At 37.1% G+C, this 26390-nt stretch overlaps 1 protein-coding gene across 3 annotated transcripts in view; it reads right to left on the bottom strand.

The window, feature by feature from the left end:
• The window catches only part of Hdac9 (histone deacetylase 9), an 885718-nt gene that overhangs the window by 19373 nt on the left and 839955 nt on the right, over positions 1–26390 (bottom strand). For all 3 annotated transcript variants that reach the window (XM_005377344.2, XM_013510571.1, XM_005377345.2), the window contains one exon: positions 17089–17173. In XM_005377344.2, coding sequence (XP_005377401.1) covers positions 17089–17173 — 85 coding nt within the window. The remainder of the gene's footprint in view (positions 1–17088; positions 17174–26390) is intronic.

The raw sequence follows: 26390 nt of genomic DNA, 5'->3' as shown, positions 1-26390 counted from the left end.
CAGTCAAGAGCTGGAGGTAAAAACCAAAGATTGAGTTTCACTGGTCAGAATGGCGGGAAGAGGGGGCATCTTGCAGGTGACTTGCCATAAATCTCCAGGAAAAACTAGATTGCTCTTGGTGAGGCATAGTTTGAAAGAATACGCAATCGTTAACCTATGAAGTTCTGTATTAGAAATAACAGCTCAACCAAAAGTTTTTGTAATCAGAGCTCCTCACCAGTGTGAAGACCTCCTGACTCCAAACCTCCTTCTCCCATCATTATTTTGGAAACCTCAGAGTCATTCTTTGGTAGAGATATTTCCTTCTTCCAATACGAATGATACCCTCTTTCACCATGCATGCGGTTCTCATAGAGAAAGAAGCTGGTACGAACTCAACCTCTTCCTGTCCTCTTCAATCGAAGAGACTACCAATAACTAGGCCTTAAGGGAAAGGGGTGCAGGTCCATGGGTTCTCTGGTGTCTCAACCCTTTCCTAAGGTAAGTTTTTTCCAGCCAAATAGAAAATTTTGTCAGAACCTAAAACATTATATACTTGCAAGACTAGAGATGAACTGAAAATTGGTGTATAAACAGAATGAGGTTTTTTTGGTTTGTTTTGATTTTTGCGGTAGGGTCTCCAGGCTGGCCTTGAACTCCCTATGCAACCCATACTGGCCTCGAACTCACAGCAGTCCTCCTGCCTCAGCCTCCCGAGTGCTGGGATTACAGGTGTGCACCTCCATACCCAGAATGAGGTTAAATGGTGGCTAAAAATTTAAATATTATATGTTATGGAAATGTTTATATGTCAAAATTATTTTTATTAGTGGGTTTACGTGATAGTCCTATTCAATGTATTTTCACACCTACAATTCATTTACAAATAAAAAATGGCACAGATATAACTTTAAGCACAGTAATTTCTCTGTCATCATACAAACAAAAAACAACAGAATTCTGTTTCTTTGTAAAAATTCACATATGTTAGTTTTGTGACTGTATCTCTCAATCATACAGTGTCACTGGTTTTTAAATGAAGAATGTATTATTTTAATGAACTCTAAATATTTTAGTTTTTTTAAAACTGCCCTCACTATTCTTCAAACCTGAATTTTATGGTTAATAGATTTGAAATTTTGGGCATCTTTCATTTCTCATCCCAAGAAACTATAGTATTTTTGTTTGAGAAAAATGAAAAATGGCACTATTTGGAAAACTCAGGGACTCTTCCATGATGTATAGATTGTTTTTACTTCCTGGTTTTAAAATCCTGGTACGTTTTATTCCAAAACTTTTCATGCCTACCATTTTTTTCCTCCTTTTGTAGTAAACAACTTCTTTGGCAGATATTTTATATAAGACAGACTTATTAAAAGGTTTTCTCTATTTATGACTCTTCCAAATTTTATTTTATTTTTTTGTTTGTTTTGTTTTTCTTCTGGTACCAGGAATCGAACTCATGACCTTGCGCTTGCCAGGTAGGTACTTTGCCACTGAGCTAAATCCCCAGCTCCACTCTTCCAAATTTTACAAATCAAATATTGCAAAACTTACGACTTCTCAGTTTCACTCCATTCCACAGCAAAATATTCATTTATCTTAGAATAGGTTTTTCTCAAAGATTCTATCCACAAATAGAAATTTCTCAAAGCACAATTATAGATTTTTAAGTTCAAATCTTGTGCATGATTTGAGTACTCAATTTGTTAATCATACTGTTGTTTTTATAGGTATCAATTTAAATATTTTCCTTTTTGCAAGTAGTTTCCTATCATTGCAGTTCTCCAGAAGGCTTAAAAAGTGATATATTTGCTCCTTTCAGTGACTATTTCCAATCAGATTTATTAGAGTTTGCAGTCAATAAAATTTACCAATTTAAAGGGAAGATTATGATGATGCATGTTAGCAAATGTATATAGTCATATAACTAAGATAACAATTAAAATATAGACTCTATCCAACACCACATAAAGTTTCTTTTGGCCCTCTGAAGTTAATCCTTTTTGTCCCTTTTCTCTTTCTCGATCATAGACAAACACTGAAATTTGGTCTCTGTACTTCTGCTTTTCTTGAATTTCACATAAGTGAGATCACATAGTATGTGGTCTTTAGTGTTTGCCTCCTTTTGCTTAATATTTTTGCAGTTCAAAAGACTTTTCTTTATAGATTCCAACTTTGTTTCTCTATATGTAATATGATCTCTCCCTCTATCTACCATCTTCTAAGAGTTAATTATGATGTCCATCAGTGTGATTTTTTTCACATTTATTCCACTTGAGACATTGATCTGTGCATCTTAGTTATCATCACATATGTAAAACATTTTTCCATATGTCTTTAAATATACCCCCCAATGCAAACACGTAAACACACACTTTCTCTGGAATTTAGCTATAGATATTGATGTTCTCCTACCCATCATTCACACACTATTTTTATCAGTCCTTTTCTCTCTGCATTGTACTCTGTACAGGATTTATTATTATGGATTCAACTGCAGTAGTTTTTTCCCCCTCTCTTCGGCAGTGATAATCTTCCATTAATTCCTCCAGGTTGTGTTTTTTTTTTAAAAAAAAAATCAGGCATGTTTCATACTTAAAGCTTCCATTTGCACAATTTTTTTTATCTCCCCATGTGTGCACTTTTCTTTTCTTATTGGAAGTACAGTAAATGTTTATTTAATGTTCTGAGTCGGTTTCTGTTAACTGACTTACCTTCTGATTCTAGTTTCCTTTATTTATATGCCTAGTAATGTTCACTTAATACAAGGCTAATTTAGCCCCACAACTAACATGATACTGTTTAGATTTTTCTATGTGATTCCTGGTGCATTATAAATTTTCTTTACTGTGGTTAACCAGAACAAAAACTGCTCTCAATATTGTATTAAGTTCTTGGATTGTTTAACTTGTTTATCACTGTTTTGTTCTCCAGCCTTGTGAAGCTTGTGAGCAAGGAGGGAGGGAAAGGTTAGGGGATTAAAAATGATGCAATATTAAGATGTATTGTATACATATACTAACTCCACATGATAAATGTAATCATTATGTACTGCAAACATGTACTAAATTAAATAAAGATTAGTTCAAATCAAGCACTAAGAAAACTTGTACATGGATCTCTCTCCCCTCCTTCATCTCCAATATTCTGACTCATAAATTCATGTCACTTTAGTCTTCTCAAACTGTGGTCACTTTATTAATTTAGTAGAACTTATTTGGTTCTTCCACTTTATATTGCAGCCTAGAAACTTCCTCTAGTCACTTAGCTTGGGAAATTACAGGCTTCACTAGGGAAAGAAGAGATGTTGGGAACAGGCCTCATGCAGACTATGTTGAAGCCAGAAAGGGAATGTATGGACAGAAGAGATCAGTGTTGGAAAGAATCCAGAAATAGAGAAAAGTGTTTTAAAAAAGAAGCCATGTTCAATAACATCAAATGGTACTGAAGGATTAACCAAAATGAGGAATTCAGTCATTTATTGGACAAACATTTTGTGTCCAGAATATGTAAGTACTCTTTCTATCCAACAATAAGAAATTCAAATCCAAATTTATAAAAAGAGGAAAAGGTATAAGGATGTCCTTCACTAAAGAAGGTCTATGGAATATAACAGAATCTCAACATCATTAGAAACATGGAAAATAAAGCCACAGGAGAGATCATGATACATCTATTAGAATGGCTGAGAAGAAAACACAAGTGTCAATGAGGATACAGAGCAACTGGAACTCTTTTGTTAGTGAGAATGCAAAATGGTAGAGATGCTGTGCAGAACAGCTCAGCAGCTTCCTATAAAATTTAGTATAAGTTTCCATGTGACCCAAAAATTCATTTCCTTGGTCTTTGAATAGGAAAAATGAAAACTTATGATCACACAAAAATCTGTATGTAAATGTTTATAGCAGCTTTATACATACATGGTTACCCCAAACTTGAAATATTCCTGATGTGTTTTAATAGGCAGATGGATAAACAAACTGTGGGTGTATCCATACAATGCATACTGCTCAGTGATAAAATGAAGTGAACTACTGATAGAGCCAGAGAGATAGTGAATTTTAAATGTACTCTGATAAGGGAAAGAAACCTGTTGCAAATGGTATATAGTATATGATTCCATTTGTGTAACATTTTGGAAAGGAAAACCTACAAAACAGAAAACAGATTAGTGATTACCAGGAATTGGAAGAGACGAGAGGAGTGGGCCAGGAAAAGGTAGCACAGGGAAAGCTCTAGGGTAATAAGCTGTGGTGGTGGAGACATGATTTTATGCATTTGTCGAAGTCCACATGAATTTTCAGCAGAAAAAGTGATTTTTACTGTTTGTAAATTTGTAAAAGCAACTAGGACACAGGGAGGGGAGCAAAGTGAAAGACAAAACATAACACCAGTGAAATATTACAAATGAGAACATCAACACAGTGAAAGGAGGAAAGAAAAAACTCATCTGGATAACTTTAGAGAACAGCATTTTGGGTAGACAGTATAAAGCTAAGGTCAAAAGAACTGTACACTAACACTGTATGCTAGTTTGGATATTGTTTCTAATAAGGATATGGCTTAGAAATTGTGAAACTGTTTCATCTGCCCATAAGAATTAAAAAAATAAGTAAATATAGACAGTAAGAGCTAGATTTCTCACTTTTAGAGAAAGACAATAATAAAGAAAAGGGGAAAGGTTAAAATAAATCTCATCATATTGGATTTGAATCACAGATATGAGTGGGAAATATGTTTTTAAAAGATATACAGTGATAATCAGATATGAAAACAAATATATACTCATGAGTTAGGTTAGGCACTTCTTTCCCCTGGCTGTGTTAGTTTGGAGGTCTAAAAACAATGGCACTCCAATAGCAAGACGGAGATCATAGTTTCAAAAATATATTTCCCATTCAAAGAATCCAGAGTTCCTGGAAGATGGAGCTAATTCCAGGGCTGGAGCAGGGTGGTGGTAGCGATTCTGTGTTAACTTGAAACTGGGCACAGTGTGCCCAGATATTTGATTCAACATCATCCTGAGTGTGTTTTCGAGAATATTTCCAGATGAGACTCACATGTCTGGGTAAAACAGATTATTCTTCTTCTGTGTGGGTTGGACTCAGCCAATCCACTGAAGGTCTAATGAGGGATTCTCCCTCCCTCTCTCTCTCTCTCTCTCTGGCTGTCATCAACATCAACCCTTACCTGTTCTTGTCTCTGGACTTGAATTGGAACTTATCCCATTGGCTCTCCTGGTTTCCTGGTCTACAGACTCAGTCTGGAATTTGTGCCATTAGCTCTCCGGAGTCCTCAGCTTTCCAACTACAGATCATGGGACTTCTCAGCTTCCACAACTCTCAGAGACAACTTCTTATAACAAACCTCTTTTTAAAAATATCTCCCACTGGTTCTGTTTCTCTGGAGAACCCAGACTAATCTTGGCAGGAAAACTAAACTAATACATTCCAAGGGTGAGCCTGGAACTTCTTGTGGTGCCAGAAACTGCTCGTAAAAAGATAGAGTCCTGTCAGAAGAAGGAAAGAACAGACTGAAGGCGATCTACATGGTCAGAACTAAAACCAACTGAGCAATGTAAATAATGAGCAGAATCGATTATAACTCATAGAGCCCATAACTATGTTAATACAGAATGAAGAAACAGACAATAGCCAGCTCCTCATTAAAGGAGCTGAAAAATGAATAAAATTTAAAAATCAGTATTGGAACACCAGTGTAATAATTGTTGTAGACAAGATGTACTCATGAATGCTGAAATTAGTGGACAAAAAGAATTTAAAATATCTTACCAATATATTATTAATTCCACAAAGAAACACTGTAACATTACCCCAGATAGCTCCTTAGGGACACAGGCCCACTGACGTCACTGGGTCCCTAAAACAATATACACTGAGAGAGGTATGACATCCTTGCTCTGCTGTTCTTGCCAGAAATGTGTATCTTTAATCAAATCATGAAGAAGTATTTTATTTTTTAAAAAAGAAGAGACCAACATTCTTTTAAAAAATGCTATACTCAGGCCAAGCACATAAAGGAAGTGGGAGAAGACAGTTGGCAGAAGACAAAACTCCATGACAATTATATGCAATGTGTGATCAAGGAGTGAATCCTGGAACAGAATAAGGAAGCGAGAAACTCTCCGATGGAATCCAAAGAAATTTTATAGCAGAACTAAAGAATATCCTATTAACATAATTTCTTAGTTTTGATAATTGTACTCTGGCTACTCAATATAGCAACATTAGAAGAAGCTGGGTGAATGTTATAGGGGAGAACTCTGTACTGTATTCAAGCTTTTCTTTAAGTGTAAGTGTTCTAATTAATAAGATCACTATGAAATCTGGTGGTACAGATGCCACTGGTGACCAGATCAGACTCATTGTGACAAGGATTTGGAACTGAGGAAATGGAGATAATGGAGGAAGAACACTTTTCCAAAAGTGTGTATCTGAAGGGTTGCAGAGCAACAGTTTGGTAAACTACTGAAAAACTGAGGTTGCTGGAGTTTGTGCTTAAGACGGTAAGGATTTCAGAGTGTTTAAATATTGGTGGGAAGGAACAGTTCAAAGAAAGCTGCAGTTTATTCTAAACAGTTTATTGCTGATATTAAGGGAGCGGGGAAAGGAAGAGAGAAATGAGGAGAACAGAGAAATTTAGAGACTTGGCTGCAAGGAACAAGGAGTTTTCTTCAGAAAAACAGTGGGATTTTCATGGGTTCATCTGAGTTTGGTGATCGTGAAGTTATATGACTCGAATTTCTTTGCTGCATGACAATCTCTAGCCGACCTGCTTATTTAGTTAGGTCCAGTGTTGGAGAAAGTTTGGAGAATACACCCAGGGCTGAGATTGTCTTGCATTGTTGTGACTATTAGTTCTGATGTTCCAACTTCAATGAATTAAGAAACAACTAGCAGATAAGTAAATCATGCTTCTGAGTGTGACTTGGTAGCTGATGGCAGCTTGGGTGCTACTTTATGATTGCTCATGTGTTCCTGTCTGGCACCGTCCCCTGCTCTGACTCCAGGGCAACGTGAACGAAGCAGCTTTGCTCTGCCATGCCCTTGCACTGGGATGTTTTTACTTGGAACCCTGCAGAATCTCTGGGAACTGAGAAATAAATTAGACCTTTCCTCCTTGAAGTTGTGGGTATTCGGTATTGTCTTACCCATAAGAAAACTGATTACTGCAACTAGTAAAGTAGAAAGGCAAGGCTGATAGTAAGATAGACTGAAAGGTAGAAAGGCATTAATATGTGTTATTATTGTTAAAGATAGGTAAAGAAAGGAAAGAGGTAATGAATAAGGAGGAACGAGGTATTACAAACTAGGAAATAAAGTCTTAGGTGTACAGGTCAACAATTTCATGGCACAGGGTCTGTCATCTGAAGTATCCATCTTTGGCAGAGGCGTGCCTGCTGGTGCTGGTTTAGGATTGAATATTTTTTCAGTGGTCATCTGAAGTCTAGGTCCTTTTATTTCTTTTCTCACTCTTTATGCCAGACAGTGTGTGTGTGTTAAGGAGAGCAAGGAGGAGAGGAGGAGAGGGATGAAGGGAGAGAGGGACTGAGGCAGACAGGAAGCATAAGATCAAGAGTGAGAGAGAAAAAAGGGAAAGAAGAGAAAAGATGAAAGAGGGGAAAAAAGAGAGAAAGAAGTGAGAGAGGGAGGGTAGGGCTGTGGGAGACAGGAAGAAAACAAAGCTTGTTTTACCACAAGCAGACTCATAACGTTCTTCAGGAGAGACCTGTTACAGTGTCTATCCAGCTGTACTTGGAAAGAGGAAGTACTGTTCTTACTGTGAAATACGGTGGGAACAGGAAGGTCAAACAACAGCTTCAACAGAAAGGGCTTTGACATCAAGCCCAGTTGGGGAAATTCTTGATTTTACTGCTTCTTAGCAAAAAGACCTTCAACAAATTATGTAAACTTGTTTAGCCTCAAGTTTTTCATGAGCAAAATAACTGCTTTGGAGAGTTGTGTGAGGACTAGACATAATAGATGTAAATACTTAAAACAATCTTCCCTCAAACCTGCCCTTCTAGTGCGCCGACTCAGTGAATGCTGTCATGTGTGTGTGAAACTCACCTGTGTTCTAACAGTTGACATTAGAATCACAAAGAATTCCTATTCTTGAAGAGTTTTCAGTCCCAAAACATGCATATTTTTATTTATTCTTTTGATGATTTTTGCCTTGGAAGAAATGTGACTAAAAAAAAAAATTCATAATTGCAGATGCAGCTGGAATAAAAATAAATCAGGCAAGTTTTATCTCTAAGCAGATGGCAGATTTTCCACTTTATTCTGGTACATTCTGGTATTAGGGCTCCTCCATGCAATAGTCAGAATTTCAATATTTCAAGAGAATGGTTAATTAGAAGTTCAAAGTCAACTAAAAAAGCCATGTGCATAAGTTTGACCTGGCTCTGGTACAGGCAAGGGTTGGTGGGGTTAATCATAGGAAAATGTCTAGCACTGCTTTTCTGCAGTGAAAGTCTGCCGAGCCCAGGGCTCTCACGTCACGGGCTCTGTCTAAAGCCAAAGAATATATGACAAATAGCAGCTCACACCTGACAACAGTCAGGGTTTTAAACTCAACAGGGCGGGGGTCTGAAACTCTGCCAGTCTTTGCATTTTTTTCTGATTAGATGTATTTTACAAGTTTACCAGGAGCTCCAAAGTGGACTCATAGCTGTACAATTTCTTATAATTTCACACGGCGCTTCTAAAACTGACTATGGTTCAATCTCAGTCAGCCAGAAGTTTTCAAATTTTAAAATTTCAACTAAACTGATGTTTTCTAAATGTGTTACTTTTGGAATAAATGGGAAAAACTGATTTCAAAGAAATTGCAAAAGGAAAAGGTGTATCTGTGAGATAGTATAACACAGTTGCTAAGAGAGAAGAGTATGGAGTTTGACTGGGTGAGACCTTGCTTCTGCCCACTCATTAGCTAAGTGACCTTCAAGTAGTTAATTATCCTTGAAATGCCTCAAGTTATTTGGCTATAAAGTGCAATTGGAACTAGTACCGCCTAGGGTTTTGGAGATTAAATGAGTTAAACTTGTATTGACAAGACAGCTTACAACAGCATCCTGCACACAGTAAGTACTTAATAACTGTTATTTCATTATTTGCTAATAGCTGAGTTTGTATTATAGAAATAATTTTGTTCAATGCATCTCTATAACTTTGGTATAAAGAAAAATTGATGTTTAAGACAATGCTGTCATCCTATCAATTTTCAAGACTTTCCATTAGTGAAGTTTCTATTTTTAAGTCTAATTTTTTTCTTCTTTCCTTTAATGTCATTGCTTTTTCTACTGTTTTCCATTTCAGCAGGTGACTATTGCAATCCTGGAAAGTATTAAGCCTCTCCATGCCAATTAATTACTGTATTATGCCATTTCCACTTCTGAACTGAATTGCTCACATCTGATAATAATCCCTGCTAATCTGTCTGTGGTGCAAGCATAGTGATATTTTGAAATACAGGTTCTGTCATTGCTTCTTCCCTGCTTGAAACAAAACTTCAGATCCCTGTAACTGAAAATCCCCCTTACCAGCATTCATGGATATTCCACTTCTGAGGATAACTTGAAGTGGAATATGATTTCCACTGTTGCAGAAGAATGTTAGAAATAATTAAGTAACTGATTATGGGTGGTCTTGTCCCTCTTCCCAGAACTTTTGTAGGATGGAAGACAGGAAATGAGAGATAAGAAAAAGAAAAGCAGAAAATCAAAATGAGATAGGAAAGGGACAAAAGGAGAAAGAAAAGTGAGTATGGGCTAGCATGTGGGTGTGGAGTCAGAATGCAAGCTTGGGAGATGATTTATGCAGCACATGTTGCAGTCTGGGGGAAACAATCCTTTTAAATGTGTGCATAGGCCTCCGAGGTTAAAATATTGGATGATTTCCCCCATAACAAGAGATGTATACAAATTCCTATCAGCTTAGACATAATCTGGATTTTCTCCCGCATTGTCTGATGTAAATGCCCCCCTTGGTGGGGTGGAGTGGTGCAGTGTCTCACAGTAGTGTGTGTGTGTGTGTGTGTGTGCGCGCGCGCGCGCGCACATGCGTGTGTGTGTGTGTGTGTGTGTGTGTGTGAAAGAGAGAGAGAGAGAGAGCTGAGAATGGTGTTTCAGATGGAAGAAAACAATTACTGATACTTTCACAGCAAGACTTACCTTAAACACTTTTTCCTCATTAATCAATGTCCATATCTCTTCATCAACAAGAAAACTGGACAGAACTAACTCTGTAATTATCCATTCTAATACAAAATCAATAGCATTTATTTAGTATTTTATTTTACTCACTAATTATCTCCCATTGGAAACAGACTATAAATATATCAACAAAATTACCATTCCTTTGTCTTTTCTAGTGTTCTTATTTGTATGGTCATTTCCAGTACTACAGATTGAACAAGAACAAAAATCAAAATAATGGGAAAAAGAGTAAGACTATGAAGATTAGGAAAAGGGAGAGGAAGAGATTTCTCAATAACACACAGACAAAACAGTGATTACACAGTTCTGACAATGAGTAGGTGTCAAACCTACGTGCTTCTACTCTCCCAGGCACAGGGAGATTTTATTCTTCTTTCTCTAGAATGTGTGATTGTGTACACGTGGACAACCAACCTACAACCAACCTACAATTTCTAACATTCTCTTGCAACAAAGGAAATCATATCCTACTTCAATTTATCCTCAAAAGTTGAATAAATCCAAGGGACTATAAATTCACTTCTCATTGCCTTTAATAATACTCTATGTATTTAAAAAAATAGAGGATTAATTATACCGACAAATTTTATATATAGGAAACATGAAAGTTGGCTGTCCATTTCAGTAAGCTACAGTTGACAAGAACAAATGGTGAAATCACAAGTGCTGTTCCTTCCTTACTCTGTGCTTATGCCCCTGTTTTGACTTGGTCAGCATACTAACAAAGAACTCTAAGAAGATGTCTGCTATGCTACCAATATAAAATGTCCCCCTAGATTCTCCCATGTGTGGAAAGTGATTGGATCATAGTGTGCTGTACTCATTGGTGGATTCTTTCACTGATGAATTTGGCAGCTGAATCTGCTGTTAGGAAGCGGGCCTTGCTGGCGGGATGTGTCCCTTCTCTCTATGTTCCCTGGCTGTCGTGGGTTGAGCACCTTTTCCCGCACTGTGTGCTTCTGCCATCCTGTTTCTGCCTTGGAGCCAGCTCACCATGGACTGAAACCATGAGTCAAAGTAAATCTTTCCACCTTTCAGCTGCAGGTGTCAGGTCTTGTGTCTCAAACAAAGGAAAATGATGAAGACAATCCCAATCCTCCAAACAAGGAAGGATCCCAAAAGGGGTGGAAAGATGTAAGTGGAGATTTTCAGTTGAATAATTCATACTGTTCTTTTATGGTTTTGCTTCCTATTTGCCATTGTGTTGCCATGGGAGCACCAACTTAGAAAGGCAGCAAGCTGATATGCCACATAACTCCTCTCAAAACCCCTTGGGGGAGTGCTGTGCTTGGTCATCACCATGCGGCTGGTGAGTGGAGACTACTCTGAGATTCATATCATTTTTAAAAATCTCTAAACTAGTATTTTCTCAATTTATTAACTACAAACCACTGGAAGGTTGCAGCATAATTTGAAAAGAAACCCCACATCTTTGTATACATTTTTATTTATTTGATCCACAAATCAGAAGATCCCATGATTATCATCATTATCATGCAGGAAATCTACAGATGTGGTGGACCCTTAAAAGTAGTGTTATATTTACTAAAAATTTTTAAATAAAAAAAGAAAACCATGGCTCTGCACTTGTGGTTCTCATATTTTTGGGTTTCACAGATCAAGATCAACATCATTCACTGTATGTTACTGGAACTTAAAATTAGTATTCCAAACTAAGCACATTTAGTTTTATGGAGAACTCACTTCATGGTTCTCACCCTCTAACATCAGTAAAAATGTTGTCATGGGACAGCACTGGCCTGAAGAATGGAATTTGAGAACTCTGAATCCTACCATATCTTCTGGGAGAGAAGAAGAATTCAATGTTGCAAGGACCCCAGAAGCTGTTACTATGGGTTTCAGGACAGGAAACTACACATGTGCATGTCCTTTACCCAACTCAGGGTTCTTACCTGGCATCATTTGTCGATGATCATTGCCATGTAGTCAAGTACCAGATTCAGCTCTAAAAACTTCATCTCCAAGCTGAGCCATAGAAATGGCAGCTCACAAAAGTAGTTTGTGTTTTTCCTAAACTAGAAATGGCTAATCTTTGTGGGCTGTGAAGTAGGGAAAACAAATGGCTCTCATATATTTTATCTGCTCAATGAATTTGAGCAGATAAAATTCATCATTTTATCTTAACTCTTCTTTTTGCACGGAGCGTGGTCAATGAGTATAAATACCATAAGTGAGTTAAAAATCAACATGAGCTTAAAAAAAATATGGTGGAAACATTGAGTGATTGATTCAATCAATCAACAAACATTAAAAAGCACCTCCATGTTAGTCACTGGACAAATGTATGGTAATTCACAGCAAACAAACAAGAACCTCAGCAAAAAAGATATATTATGCTGAATTGGCACATACTATAAAAATTTCATTCTTTAAGGCTGAATCATATCCCATTGTGTCAATGACCACACATTTTATCTATGCATCCACTGATGGTCATTTCGGTTGCTCCTATCTCTTGACTATTGTGAAGTGTGTTACAATGAAATGGAGGTGTTACTATCTTTTTGAGATTCTGTTTTCAGTTCTTTTGAACCAATCCAGAAGCTGGATGCCTGAATCATATGGTAATTCTATCTTTATTTTTTAAGAAAAAACATGAACCTTAAAAAAAAACTACAGCCCCTTTTTGTCTTTGCAAATAAAGTTGACCCTCATATCCCATTCACCATCTTGAGATGTAACCAGACCCTGATCTATCCGGAGAGGTCTCCACTTGTCAGGAGAAATGGCTGCCTGCTGTTTTCTTCTCAGCTAAGTGAATAACCTACAAGAAGAGGACAATAAGGATTGTCCTGCTGCAAAATATTCACATGCATATGGCCAGGCAATGGGCCAATGCTAATCACAGCCTCCAGCACCTGCATACTCTCAGCTGGGGGGCTCAGATCTCAAAGAGAAATTCACAGAAGGCCTGTCAGCACTCTGCCATGTACCTTGGGACAAGACTATCTAGGAACTTGCCTGAAATGTTTCCCACATGCTATAAGCCCTGCTTCTCGATATTTACATAGTGTTCAGGTAATGTAGCTCTAAAATGCCGCACAAAAGAACTCTCAGAAACTGGGCTAGGACGTGAGTGGCAACCCAAGCCCCACCCAGGGTTGAAAGGAGGCATCTGTGTGAAGCTCAAAGGCACAGGTGAAGAGGAAATGATCCTATTAACAAGGACTACCTTCAGGGCTCGCTTCCTAACAGGCAAGGGCCGTGGCTCAGAAAGGCTCCACGTGAGGTTCATTTCTCTGCTGCCAATTTGTGAAATGACTAATGCCACACAAACAAGGAGGATTCGCACAGGTTCATGTTTTCACTGGGCCCCCCCAAGTCATAATTACTTTTTGTACCAAAGGGAGATGGAGAGCCCAATCAAAGGCTGGAAATCCTGCAAGAGCACTTGACATGGAAGAGTGGTATATAAAACAGGAAGAAGTAAAAGATTACAACTTTATATTTGGTAGGGAAATCCCATATTATGTACTGAGCAAGGAGCTCAGAATTTTAATTTCCAAAGCTATTATAAAGGTTGAGACTCTGTCATACCTTTTTGATTTTATTATTTAATAAACATTACATGCCCTGTTTCTGCTCCTGTAGTTTGGAAGAGCAGCCCCAAGACAAACACGCCTAGAACCACATCAAAATGCACCTCCACCGTGTTGAAGTCATAGCACTGAACCACTTTACAATGATGTTCTCTGCACATCCCAAACGCTGAGACGGCACTTCCTTTTCTTGTGTTTGTCTTTGCCTTTACAACCTCAACCCACCATTTGGTTTCCTCTCGACTGCAACTCGAATTCTCTTTGTGGTGGGACTCCATCGTTCTTTCTCAGTAATTACTTTTTGCATCATCAGCACTTTGAGTTTCCTCAGGACTGACCATTACACTGTCAGGGCCCAGTACAAAATGAAAATACAAACCCTTTGTTGGAAACTTTCTAAGAAGTTAAAGGCAGCAAGAGCGTTGAACTAAGAATGGGGCCCTTCTAAGTATGAAGCCTGTGTGGCTACAGAGGTGAGTAGGGAAATAAAGCTGGCCTTGATTCTTGCTGGCCAGAATTGGAGATGTACTCCTTCCTTAACCAATCACTATTAAGAAGATTGACTAGCTAAGCCTTTGACTAAGAACAGTATCTTGGAAATAAAGATAAGTCTATCTTCCCTAAATTGTGTGCTAGCTCATGATTAAGGGCATGGCTCCTGGGCGGACCAGCAAGACTGCCCCCTTTATAACAGCCTTAGCTCAGAAGGCGGAGCTCTTCATTAGAATCTCCCCTTGATGCAAACTTTGGTTCCTCGAGGCTTTGAAGAGTCATTCAAATGCAACTGCTCCAATCTACCTACTCACAGTCCCCAGGCTCCCAGACACCACAAACCTCTTCTGTGCTGCCAGGCTTTCCAGTCTGGATCTCCAGGGATGAAAAGATATTATTCCTGTCTTCCTGCTGATAGGCATGTGACTAAGGAGACAGGACTAAAACATAGTAAAAGACACGAAAACTCAAGTAACCAAATGTTGGAAAATAAAGTACTTGTTACAGCTGATACATTGTGTCAACTTGGGGGGTCTAGAGGTTTGGCTAAGTAACTCAGCAGGGAGCCAGGGTGCTTACTTTACATACCTGAGCCTGTGGAAGAGGAGGGCATGGAGATTATGTGAGAGCTACACGCCTCCTGGGTGGGGGTAGCCTGTTTACAGTGTAAGGGAGGGAAAGAGGTTGCTTGCTGCCATTCCTCCCTTTTGCTGTTGTTGCTTTGCTGTCTTCCACCACGATGAACACTTGCCCTCTGCCAAGTGCCACTCGGCCTTGGAACCAGCCCCTTACGGACTAAAACCTCCACAAACTGTAAGCTAAATAAACCTTTCCTTCCTTAACTTTGGGCATCATGTGTTTTGTCCCAGCAATGACAGAAAAGTAACCAAGACAGTACTGCTACCCAAAGTCCATATATTGGTGCTGAGAGGTCACAGAGTTATTAGATTAAGAAGTTGGGTGGGATACTCATTAAAAGCTTAGAATAAAATTTATTTTTAAATGGAGAGGTCCCCAGCTGAATGGAACTGAAGAAAAGACTGCCCCTTCTCCATGATCTTAGTGCATTTTATGAATACTATGTTGAAATCATCAACTTTGTTCTCCTCACTCAGTGGACTATAAATTCCTTGATGTCAGAAACACTGCTGTCTTCCTCCTCACCTTTGTGCCTTGGTAACTCAACCACATGTCATAAGTGTTCCAAAATTCTTATTGAAGGAGATACATGGAAAAAATAATCAATACTCTGCATATATAATGGCAAAAGAATGCTCAGAATAAAAGGCAATAATAAGACTGAGATATCTTTGTATTATTTATGATCCGTAAGGGGGCACTGGACTGGATGTGAGTGAACAAGAGGAGAAGGCTTTAAACATCACTTGAAGCTTTCTCACTGGAGACCTGGAATGGCATATAACGGACCCTCCTCATCTGTCCTCAGTGGAAATGAGACAGATGGTCAGGATGGTGATAAGGTTTTCTACTCATATGGATGAGCAGCCTCAACGCTGGGTCTCTGTCAATTCCTTTACCTCGGCCTTATCTCAAAGTCTTGGTATGGTATCTCTCCTTTGAGTAAGGCAAAGGACAAATAGAGAGAAAAAAAAAAAAGGGTGATAGGAGGAAACAGGGAGATAGGTTTTTTGCTAATGTGAATGGTGCAGGGGACTGCGAACAAGATGAGGGAAAGGAAGAGGAAGAAAACAGATTTCAGATGTGTCAGGTACTTGTACCAAATATGCGCAATGAATGTAAACATTAAGTGTTGTAAACATGATCTAAAAATAATGAAAATGAGGACCAGAGATTTAGAGATGGAGGGACGGATGTGGGTGGCGAAGGGAATAAAAAAGAATGAAGCTGTGTTATGTACGTATGCCTACTGCCCAAGATGAACATAAATTTATGCACCACAAACATGTGACGCTAAAAACTTACATCCTTAGTGTTTGAATGTTTTTCTGTTCTCTGAAAATATTATAAATTCATAGTTTATTCCACTTATCATATTACCCAATGTTTACTGGGCAAATACGACTCACAATCCAGACACGAGTAAAATTCCAAAAGGCTCAGGATTGTTTTGAGTTTATGGGGGGTATGATTAGTAGATGCTCACACTGTCAGAGGGACAGATGATACAGCTCCATCTGCACCTGTTCTTCCAAATTGCTAAGCAAGTGAAGGCAATGCCTCAAAGAGATGACTGGAGAGTGATTTTCGAAGTGCTTGATAATTACATCTACAAGACACTAGCAAAATTAAGAGCTTTCTTGATTCTTCTTAGCACCAAATTTTGCATCTGGCTTTTCTCTTTATGCCAATTTTCAGATTAATGTGCATGGGGAGGAGGGGTATGGAGATCTGAGAAGGGAACTGGACACTAGAAAGTCTCCGTCTTGCTCTGCTTTGTTATAAGGCGGCTGTCTTATTAAGTTTTTCCTCTTCTGACAAAAAACAGAAGATGACTGCAAATTCAATCATTAAGAAATAATTTACTTTCAGTTAATATTGGACTACCCAATCACAGTTTCTAACCTATTTCACTGTTCTCTGCAAATGCTTAGTGGTAGAAATGTGGGAAAAACTAAGTACATGGGATAGGTCAGAAGAACAAAATTCTAAATGTAGAGTTTTTGAGTTACTTCATCAGCATAAGATAAGGTTGCCACATTAACGCAACAAAGCACTTAATAACATATGTATGTGCAAATTAAAATAGCAATTTTTGTGCTCTAACTCTCAATATAATCTCAGTTACTTTTACCTGATGACAAATTTTTTTTTTCAAAAGCTTTAAACACGTACTTTGAATTTCAATAATCTTCTGTAAAGAAGCCACAGCATTCATATTCGGGGTTTGGTGGAGAATATCTTCAGCAAGTGGTTCCAGCTGCAAGGATAGGAGATAAGAAAATGAGCAGAACATTGAAAAACCTAATCTCCAGGAAAAGTTTGCTCCAAGAACTAGTTAACATTTTGTTGATATCACTTCTACATGTGTAGCCAGTTTTATTTTCTGTTTGCACCCATGTAATTAAATTCCAAGGGGCTTTTCTATTGGTCATGAGATTAATCTATGAAGTTCCTGAAGCAGGTGCATGTCTGTGTACTAGGCATTTAGAATCTGAGTTATCTGTGTAATTTCTGTAGGTTCTTCACAAACCAAATTCCACCATGTCTGCATCTGCAGCTGGGCCCTGCAAAACAAAATCTCAGGGACTTGCAGTAGACAGAGCAGGCAGTCGATATCTATTCTTCTGCAGGGTTTGTACATCCAATCACCTTACACATTCGAATACTTCACCTTGAAAACAGTTGAGGCAAATGCTCTTCTTCAAATACCATTTTAAAAAGTAATAGAGAAAGTTTTTGAATAAAACCAAAAGTAAAATAACTGCATTTTCATTAACTTATTTATTCATAACCTTGCCGATGTCTGCCTGTAAGCACAGGACAGAGTCCCAATGCTCTTATTGAAATACTATTTAATAAAGTAGTAAAGATTTTGAGTAAAACTGAAGGTAAAATAATAGAGTTTTCATTTAACTACTTTATTCATAACCATGCTGATGTCTGCCTGTAAGCACAGGACAGATTCCTCTCTTGCAAATCTATCATGATCTCCTGGAATTATACTGATTTTTCATGGAGAGGCTCAGCAAACATTGCTTTGCAAGAAGTGAAACAGAGCTTTAAGTAATTTATGGAGGATATTTGTCAGAACTAAGTCTGATGATGCATCTCTGGAAATGCCTGGGTGATGAGCTTGGCAGGTTGTAGGATACTTGCCAACAAAATAGCCATCCAGCTATCGTGATCCAGAAAGCAAGGAAAATAATAGTAAGAGAAGGATTGATAAAAAAGTTTCCCTAGAAAACATAAAGCTAATAGTCTTGAATAAATACTGGTGTTTATAATGTCCCACAGAAGGAAACTGCTCTCACTAGCTGTACAAAGGCATGAACTCATCAATGTCCCTTCCTCTGTAGGAAAAAAAAAAAGGTGGGCATTATAAGTTTCCACAGCATATGTGAGTGAATCTTCCCCACAGGGCCTCTCTGAATTGATTATTCTATACTTCAATCATGGAATCTAAAACAATAGCACCTTTCTTCCAGATGCCACAGGATAACAGACTAGCTCAGGGATATTTATACATGGGTACACTCACCCAATATAACTTTCCAGAGTGTTTTTCTTAGCTGCCAAAGAAAAAATCTTTAAAACATCCAAAGGCTTATGCGCAATACAGTTTAGGGGGAGGGAAAAATTACTACCCCCACTCAGTGTCAGTGAAAGGTTCTGAAATCTTAAACTCTTAAAATTTGCTAACATAATTTTTCAGAATCTGGTCTTTCAGATCGTATCTTCAAGAATATGTTATCCTTGTCACACCCTCGGAACTCAGGGGAACTACTGAATCATACACTGAAGGTTACTTAGAAAATGCTTACTTGAGAATTAGACAGGGTTGAGCGAGCCACCTTCTCATAAATAAGCTTTTCTTTCTTTCAGAGCTTAGAGAAAATCTTTTTTTTTAATACAAGTGGAGTATGTTTTACTAATAAAATGTTTTGAAACATCAAACACAAGGGAATGTCTGTCACAGTGCAAGCACAAGCACAAAGCGATGTCATCATAACAAGCTTCCCTGTGACTTCAGAGTGAAAACTGTGGACAGATGGAAAGGCGCTGGCCACTGCGAGGAAGGCTGCAGGCAGAACCTAGATCATGGATATAAAAACGTGACCTTTGGAACTCTCACGCATTGAGGTCTGCTGATTAGTTTTAGGACCTGGGTTATATAGCAAGTACACATGGCTCAGAGTGTTGAGAGTGAAAACACAAACACCCCTGAACCCACAAGTTGAGGTCTTCACTTAGATGCATTAAAAATGTGCCAACTTATAAAAGCAACTCAGAGAATTAGCAATTAAATTGATCATTTAAGACCCGCAAACCTTTCCCTCCATGTTTTAGGTGAATGTCATTTAAAGGATTTAACCTTCAGTAAATTGCCCCAATTTGTTTCATTTTGAGAGTATACACAAACAGAGCTGAATTCAGAAAACTCTCGGTGTGGGTTCTTTACTTTTCCACTGGTAGCTATGCAGAGAAGGCAATGGGTGATACTCTCCCAGCTGGCAAGAAGGCAAGCAGCATTTAGAGTCTGTTTTTATAAAATTAAAACCTCGTATGGAGGGACCACAGAATTGAGTTGTGTTTTTTAGAGAGTTTATTGATTTAATCACTCACAATTATAAGCACTAAAACCATCTGATTAAAGCATCTATTGGATAAATATTTATGACAAGGTCATTATCATTAACCTAATAACTAAGTAATGAAATAATATTAAGTAAAGTCTTTTTTTATAAATTTGGAGGAAAATTTAAGAATAGGCAGTAAAGCTTTGTTAGGCATTTAGTTTGGCCAGTAAGATTTAGCAAAAATACTCCTATCAAGGACAGTCAGAATTGATAAAAGATAAACACAGAAGAAATTTATGCAAACCAGAGAACATTTGCATGCAAAAAATTACAGTAAGATAAAGCAGATGTAAGAACTATTACACACCTATCATGCCATTTCTGTCGAGCAATTTCATTAATGAAAATTATCATGGAGTTCTTAAGATACACTATATAATCTGAACATGACCTCTTGACATACAAAGCTCTCATCCAGCTAAATTAGCTGTAAAGCTTTAATCATAATCACTGTGGTGAATCTTCATACAAATTTTCAAACTCAGTGACAGGGAAATGTATTTTTCTACATCTTTTACAGAAAGTTGGGATACCATATTGACACAATTCACGTTTGTTCAGTTGCACATACCATGTGATTTCTAAGTTTTAAAGCTATTTTAAAACACTGCAAAAATTATGGCCATTATCATCTTGTGAATAAGTAATTTTCAGGTTCTTTAGAGTCAGACAATTTAGATCATGAAAAATCATTTTAGTTGGCTAAAATCCATATGTGGGAAGAGGCAAGGGATATCCTTGGAGAAGCTCTTGATTAAGAGTTTTAAAACACTCTGTGCTCATGAGACATGAAAATCAGCTCACTGTTATTTTCTTGATTCAAACCAGAACAAAAAAAGTTAAACAGAGTCCTTGAAAAAGTACAACAGTACTCGAGGATGGATGTACAACTTACGCAAGCAAAGGATCTACTAAATACTTTTGTTACCTTGTACGTTATTTTGGAGTTTCCCTAACATGTCAAGGATTTTTATACTTCTAGACTTTTATCTATTTTGACCCCTCTGACCTTTGTTTTCTCCTTCCATTTTTGAGTTGAAACCTTACTAATCATTCAAAGACTAGCACTAAAATTTTCTGATACAGCAAATTATCTCTGCATCTGTGGCATCTACCCTACATATATTATGTCATAGTCAACCAAGTCTACCATTCTCTACTATGAGTTATTTGAAGACAAACACAGAGTCTAGTATAGGGTAGCATTCAAAAAATGTTGACCGGTGCTCGCTTCGACAGCACATATACTAAAAAATCTTTACCAAAAGGAGGAAGGATTCATTGAAAGGAAGCACAAAGAGGTAATCTTCATTTGCTCTCAAGAACTAGCACACCTAAGTAAAATAGGTCCTTCTTCCTGTTTGCCTGCTGTAATCAGGGATGGTTTTAAGGTGTCAGACCAGAGAAACAACAGTAATAATTTATTTTGGCTTCTAAGGTAGACTTCCCTAACTTGAGACAATTATTCTCTCCTATGTGTTTGCAAGGTTGCTTGACACAAAGACAGGTATTTCCACTGATCAGAAATGCAGAGAAATGGAAATGAAACATTCCCAAGACAGAGGCAAAATGGCAATGCCAACATTAAAAGAGGAAAAATTCACTGGGGGAATAAAAAGCAACCATATGATGATAAAATTTAATGAGATTCAAAAGGTACTGAAATTTATCTTCAGTCCTATTTGGGGAGAATTAGGATCTTCAGAGTGTCCAGACTTCTAATCCATATATGTTATATTTTTTAATTTAATTGAATGTTTGGTTTGTTAACTTCTCTAAAATGCTTTACAATTTTATAGTTAGAGTTATATTTTGGATATATTTGTTTGAGGCATTTGATATGTTTGAAGCTTTTGTAAAAAAATATGTGTATGCACATATAATTTTTTACATAAAATACATAAATTTAATTCATCTTACAAAGACAATATTGTGTAATATACATTTCACAATTCTTTAATAATTGAAGGAAACTTTAAGTCTAGGAGTCACTTAATAATAGAATACAAAATGTCCATTTTTTTGCACTCTATGAGATGGAACTCAGGGCCTTGTACGGTCAGTCCTCTACCACTGAGCTACATCTCAGCCGTTTTCATTTGCTCCTATGTCTATATTCATTTCTATCCATATAATTTTGTTTCTTGAAAAACTTTTGGACATAATACCAGATTTTTAGCCTTATAAAAATAGTACAAAACTCCAAAATTAGGGGAAACTTTACCCAGTTTTTTCCAATATTAAATAGTTACAAAAAGCCAGTACTGTATATTCTTAAATTTTATTTCCTACAGTTATGGCTGGCATATAAGTGTATAACTGAGTCTTAATTGACTTTTTAAATGGTTTTTTAAATTTTTCATTGATTTAAATTAAATTTTAATTGACTGCCAACCTTGTAAAACTTATGTATGAATTCATGATTAGATGAAAATAATTTTATAGATTTTCTACACACATAATCACATATTATCTGTGAGTAAGGAATTTATTCCTGTCAAATTTTTAGAGTTATTATTTCCTTTTCTTACCCTAGCATGGTGTATGACTCACATTACAATGTTGAAATGAAAAAGTAAAAATATCAGTCCTGGTTTTTATTTCAAGGAAAACAATTTCATAAACTATCTTCACAGCATTGTATGTAATAGCTCCAAACCGCAAATGCATCAAAAGTAAAACATAAATAAATTGTAGCATTTCCATAAATTTTTATTGTAATGAAACACTACATTAAAATAAAAATGAATAAACAATAGCTAACTGCAATGAAAAGAGATGAATCTTCTAAGCAAAATGTTGAGTAAAAGAAGTCAAATACAAAGGAATATATTCTGTATGGATTCCTGTATATACAGTTCAAAACTAAGCAAATGAAATTATAGTGTTAGACATTAGAGAAGGTCCTTTCAGAGAAGGACAGGGAGTATGGGTTGGAGAAAGGAACATGGGGTCTTTTAAGATGCTTACATTATTCTGTCTCTTGACCTGACTCATGGTTACATATGTGACCCTTCTGCAGTGTATCACCGGGTTATATATTCATGTTTGTACAGTTTTTGGTATGAATATTATATTTTACAGTCAACAGGTTAAGGAGTTATATTCTTAGATATGGGCCAAAACTTCACTTTCAAAGAGAAATGAAAGCCCCTGTATACCATTTAAACTAACCCAAATAAAATGCAAAAAGTATTCAGCTGTGAGAATCAAAGATGTGGAACTTTGGAAGAATATGATGATCAAGATCAAGAGGGCAGGGAAGCAAACTGTGATATAGACTTGAACTTCCATGCTAATCAAGTATCATCAATTCCTTAGGGAGGAGAGATTGGTGATTAAAACTCAACTCTCATTTAAATAATTGTGTACTTGTATAAGTTTAATTTGATTGAGTAAGTAAATCTGGTTATAATTTTATCAATTCTGTGATTCATGAGTCAGTCCTTCTCAAAATATCCCTTTTAATTTGTTTCAAGTTACTAATGTACTTGACTAAATAGAGGGGGAACTAAATCAGGGTGGAATTTATTGACAATCAAGTCACTGTACTAACCATCAAGGTTATTTACATTGGGTCCACTTGTACACTCCCTATGTGTGGATGATGAAGGATGAAATCAGTATAGCAATTAAGAAATATTTCTGGTAAACAGCAGTTACTTAGATCTAAAAAAAATCTTACAAGAGTAACAGGAAGACCAAGATGCAAAGAAATAGTCATGGTCATTCAGTTCACATGAGACACAGAGGGAATTCCTCAAATAAGAGCAAACAAAGACTACACTACACACTGAGATTATTATTGTTGTTATCACTTTATCAATTGAGTATTATCCAAGATTATTATGATTTGGAGAAATATAGGTTATAAAATACACTAGCCAATGAATGCAAAGAGAATAATTCTGAAGAAATGTTTCTGTTCCCTATCAAATCTAAAGAGTATCCTATACTTTCCAGGATACTTAACTATGAAAAGTTTGCACATAGTGATTAATTAAACATCTTGGGCAGTAACCAGCTAAGCAATTAAAAATAAACCTAAAAGTGAAGAGAGAAAGCATAGTGGTGTATTGTAAAGATGATGATGAACTGTTGGGCTTGGTGGTTCACTCCTGTAATCCCACCACTTTGGGAAGTGCACACAGGAGGATTACAAATTCCAGCCTAGCCTGGGCAAGTCAGCAGTTTAGTGAGACCCTGTTTCAAATAAAAAACCAAAAAGTTGGGGATGTAACTCAGTGTGAAGACCCTTGGTTTAATTTTGAAAACTACAGAAAAAGAGAGAAAGAGAGGGAGAATAGTGAATGTAATTTGTTGGATGATTCAAACTATCGATATTCTTGCTTAATTACCATCATTGAGATATAATTGTAGATATACAAATAATGAGACAATAGTTTGAACCACAAAGCAAAGTTAGGGGATTATTATATACAGAGTCCACCAAAAAATGTATACACACTTCAGGAAAAGAAAAATAGCAAGATGTTTTTTCACAGATATTGCTACCCTTGTATAGGGACCTTACAGGATGTTGTATAATACAGAAAACCCACCACACTGCCGGCCTTTAAAGAAGGGATTAAAAATGTATTTGCAGTGATCTCAATGATCAAGGCTACCCAAGCAGCAGTCCACTGTACTAATAAATGCCTGGAAGCCAAAGCCACCACTTTGAGCATCTCTTGTAATTGTAGAGGTCAGAGGCAACTTATATTAATCTCATGATGCTTCAATAAATTTAGTGTGGGTACATTTTTTGGCAGACTCTGTGTATATTGAAAAGTTAATTTCTCACTATTTATACTGAAAAATAAAGTTTCAGTGACAATGAAGAGAAGTTTGTTCAAGGCTTTCTGTAGCTTCCTAATATATTACATAGTTTGGACATGAGTTGTCATAATGATAGTTCAGTTCACATTTTATACCCAAAATTTTGTATTATTTGCCCATTTCTACAAATAAGTTGAAAATTGACAATTAGACTTAATAAATATGTACATTTCATTTTCTCAGGTCCTTGATATTTCTTCCCTTTATTTGCCTTTATTACTTCATCTTCCTTTAATCTATTAATTTTCATGTTTTAAAATTTATTGCTTTTTTATCTTAATACAGGGATTTTTATACTACACTTTCCCCCCCCCAAAATTGACTTTTCACTAAGAATATTTGTGTCATATCATGTAACAGTGGCATGCTGGTAAATGTTTAACAACCAAATGTCCAAAAATAGCCCTCATTTGGCATTTACTGATTTCTGTGGTGTAAACACTCCCACCATGGCCTGTTTTACAATAATAGCTGTGGTGGCACTAAACTCAGTAAAGATGCAGACAGCAGTGCTATTGAGAGTCAGCTATAGCCTGTCATTTTCCTCCTAACACCTTCTGAAAAAACCGAAAGACAAGTGAGACAGATCTGCATGATGGAGTTTTTTCGAATTATCCAGGCACTTATGATTCAGACAGTGTCCACCAAGACAGATGGCCCAGCTGCTCATAAGCATTACTGGTACAAGATAGGCAGCACCAAAAGCCATATCTGTACTGGAAACTATCTCCCAGTAATATTTTTCCAAAACAGTTTTACTCTTTCGATTACCCACATATTCTCTTTCAGAATACAAAGAGACTTCAAAGTCTAAAAGAAGATCTCAGACATCATTCTGGCATGTTATACATTTTCTCTGTTTAGTGCTCTTTCCTACTCATGAATTGCAACTATTTAGGAGCTTGCAAGCTTTCCCAGATTCACACCAATTCCCCAATGGACTGAGCCTCAGCCAGACATAATCTAAAGGATGAAAAAGATGGCTAAACAACTTGCTTATTCAAAATCCAATGCAAACAAACCCCCGATGCGCCACTTGGACAACAGCGTCTCAAGAGTTCACCTCAGGGGTGGTTGTCAACACATATTAGAATCAATCCTAAAGAGTTTTTCAGCAGTTTTGGAGCAAAAAGTCATTTTGAAAAGATTATCAACAAACACAGTCACGATGCTTAGCCACTGTTTGTGGAATCCAAGTCAAACGAAGCAGCTGAGCAACTCAACAGGCAAGAGCAGTTATGAAAAAGAGAGAGGCAGGAGGGGAGGGTAAAAAGGAAAAAGGAAAGGAAGAAAAAGAAAATGAAAGAAATGAAAAAGAAATCAGAAGTAAAACTTTAATAGTGAGGGAAATCAAGAGAAAGCATACATTCCCAAGAGTAAGTGCTGAGCTTTGAAGAATACAGGCTCTAGTACCATCCGCAGCTTCCAGGCCTGTGATACTATGTTCTCGCCCTCCTTTCAACAAGCTTAAAACTATCATTATTTCTCCTTGTTTTGACAGGTGGTCTTTTAATGGCCATGTTCTCAATTCACTACCCAAGGCTTCCACTGCTATCTCTTCTCCCCTTCGCCTTCCTTTCTTGGAGGTTTTCGATGTTTTCGTTTTAGATTCCATAGGAATGGCAACTGCTAAAGCTTTTCTCACCTCCAAAGACAATTTCTTGCAGAGGAAACAACCCAGGGTGCCACTAATTGGCTTTGCATAACAGTAGGCAAAATTGGCCTTCAAGCAACTGCGGCGCTGTTTGCTAGCCAGCCCCAGTACAAGTCACCAAAATCGGATTCTCTGGGAACTTCTCACATGTTTCTACATGAAATCTAAGATCTATACGCCTATTCACACAAAGGTCCTTGATGCTTTTCCAAGCAACCTCATGATTCTTCTCGTTTAGAAACTCACTTCAGTTTCTTGTAAACCCCAAGCTGTTGTTTCTAAGTGCTTCATTGAAGAACTTCAAAAGTATTTATCATACCCTGATCGGACTGATAAATCTAAGT

Source organism: Chinchilla lanigera, unplaced genomic scaffold, assembly GCF_000276665.1.
Source record: "Chinchilla lanigera isolate Chin_1 unplaced genomic scaffold, ChiLan1.0 scaffold00009, whole genome shotgun sequence".
NCBI lineage: Eukaryota > Metazoa > Chordata > Mammalia > Rodentia > Chinchillidae > Chinchilla > Chinchilla lanigera.
Note: the sequence above shows the minus strand (reverse complement) of the source record. Positions and strands in the feature narration are given on the sequence as shown.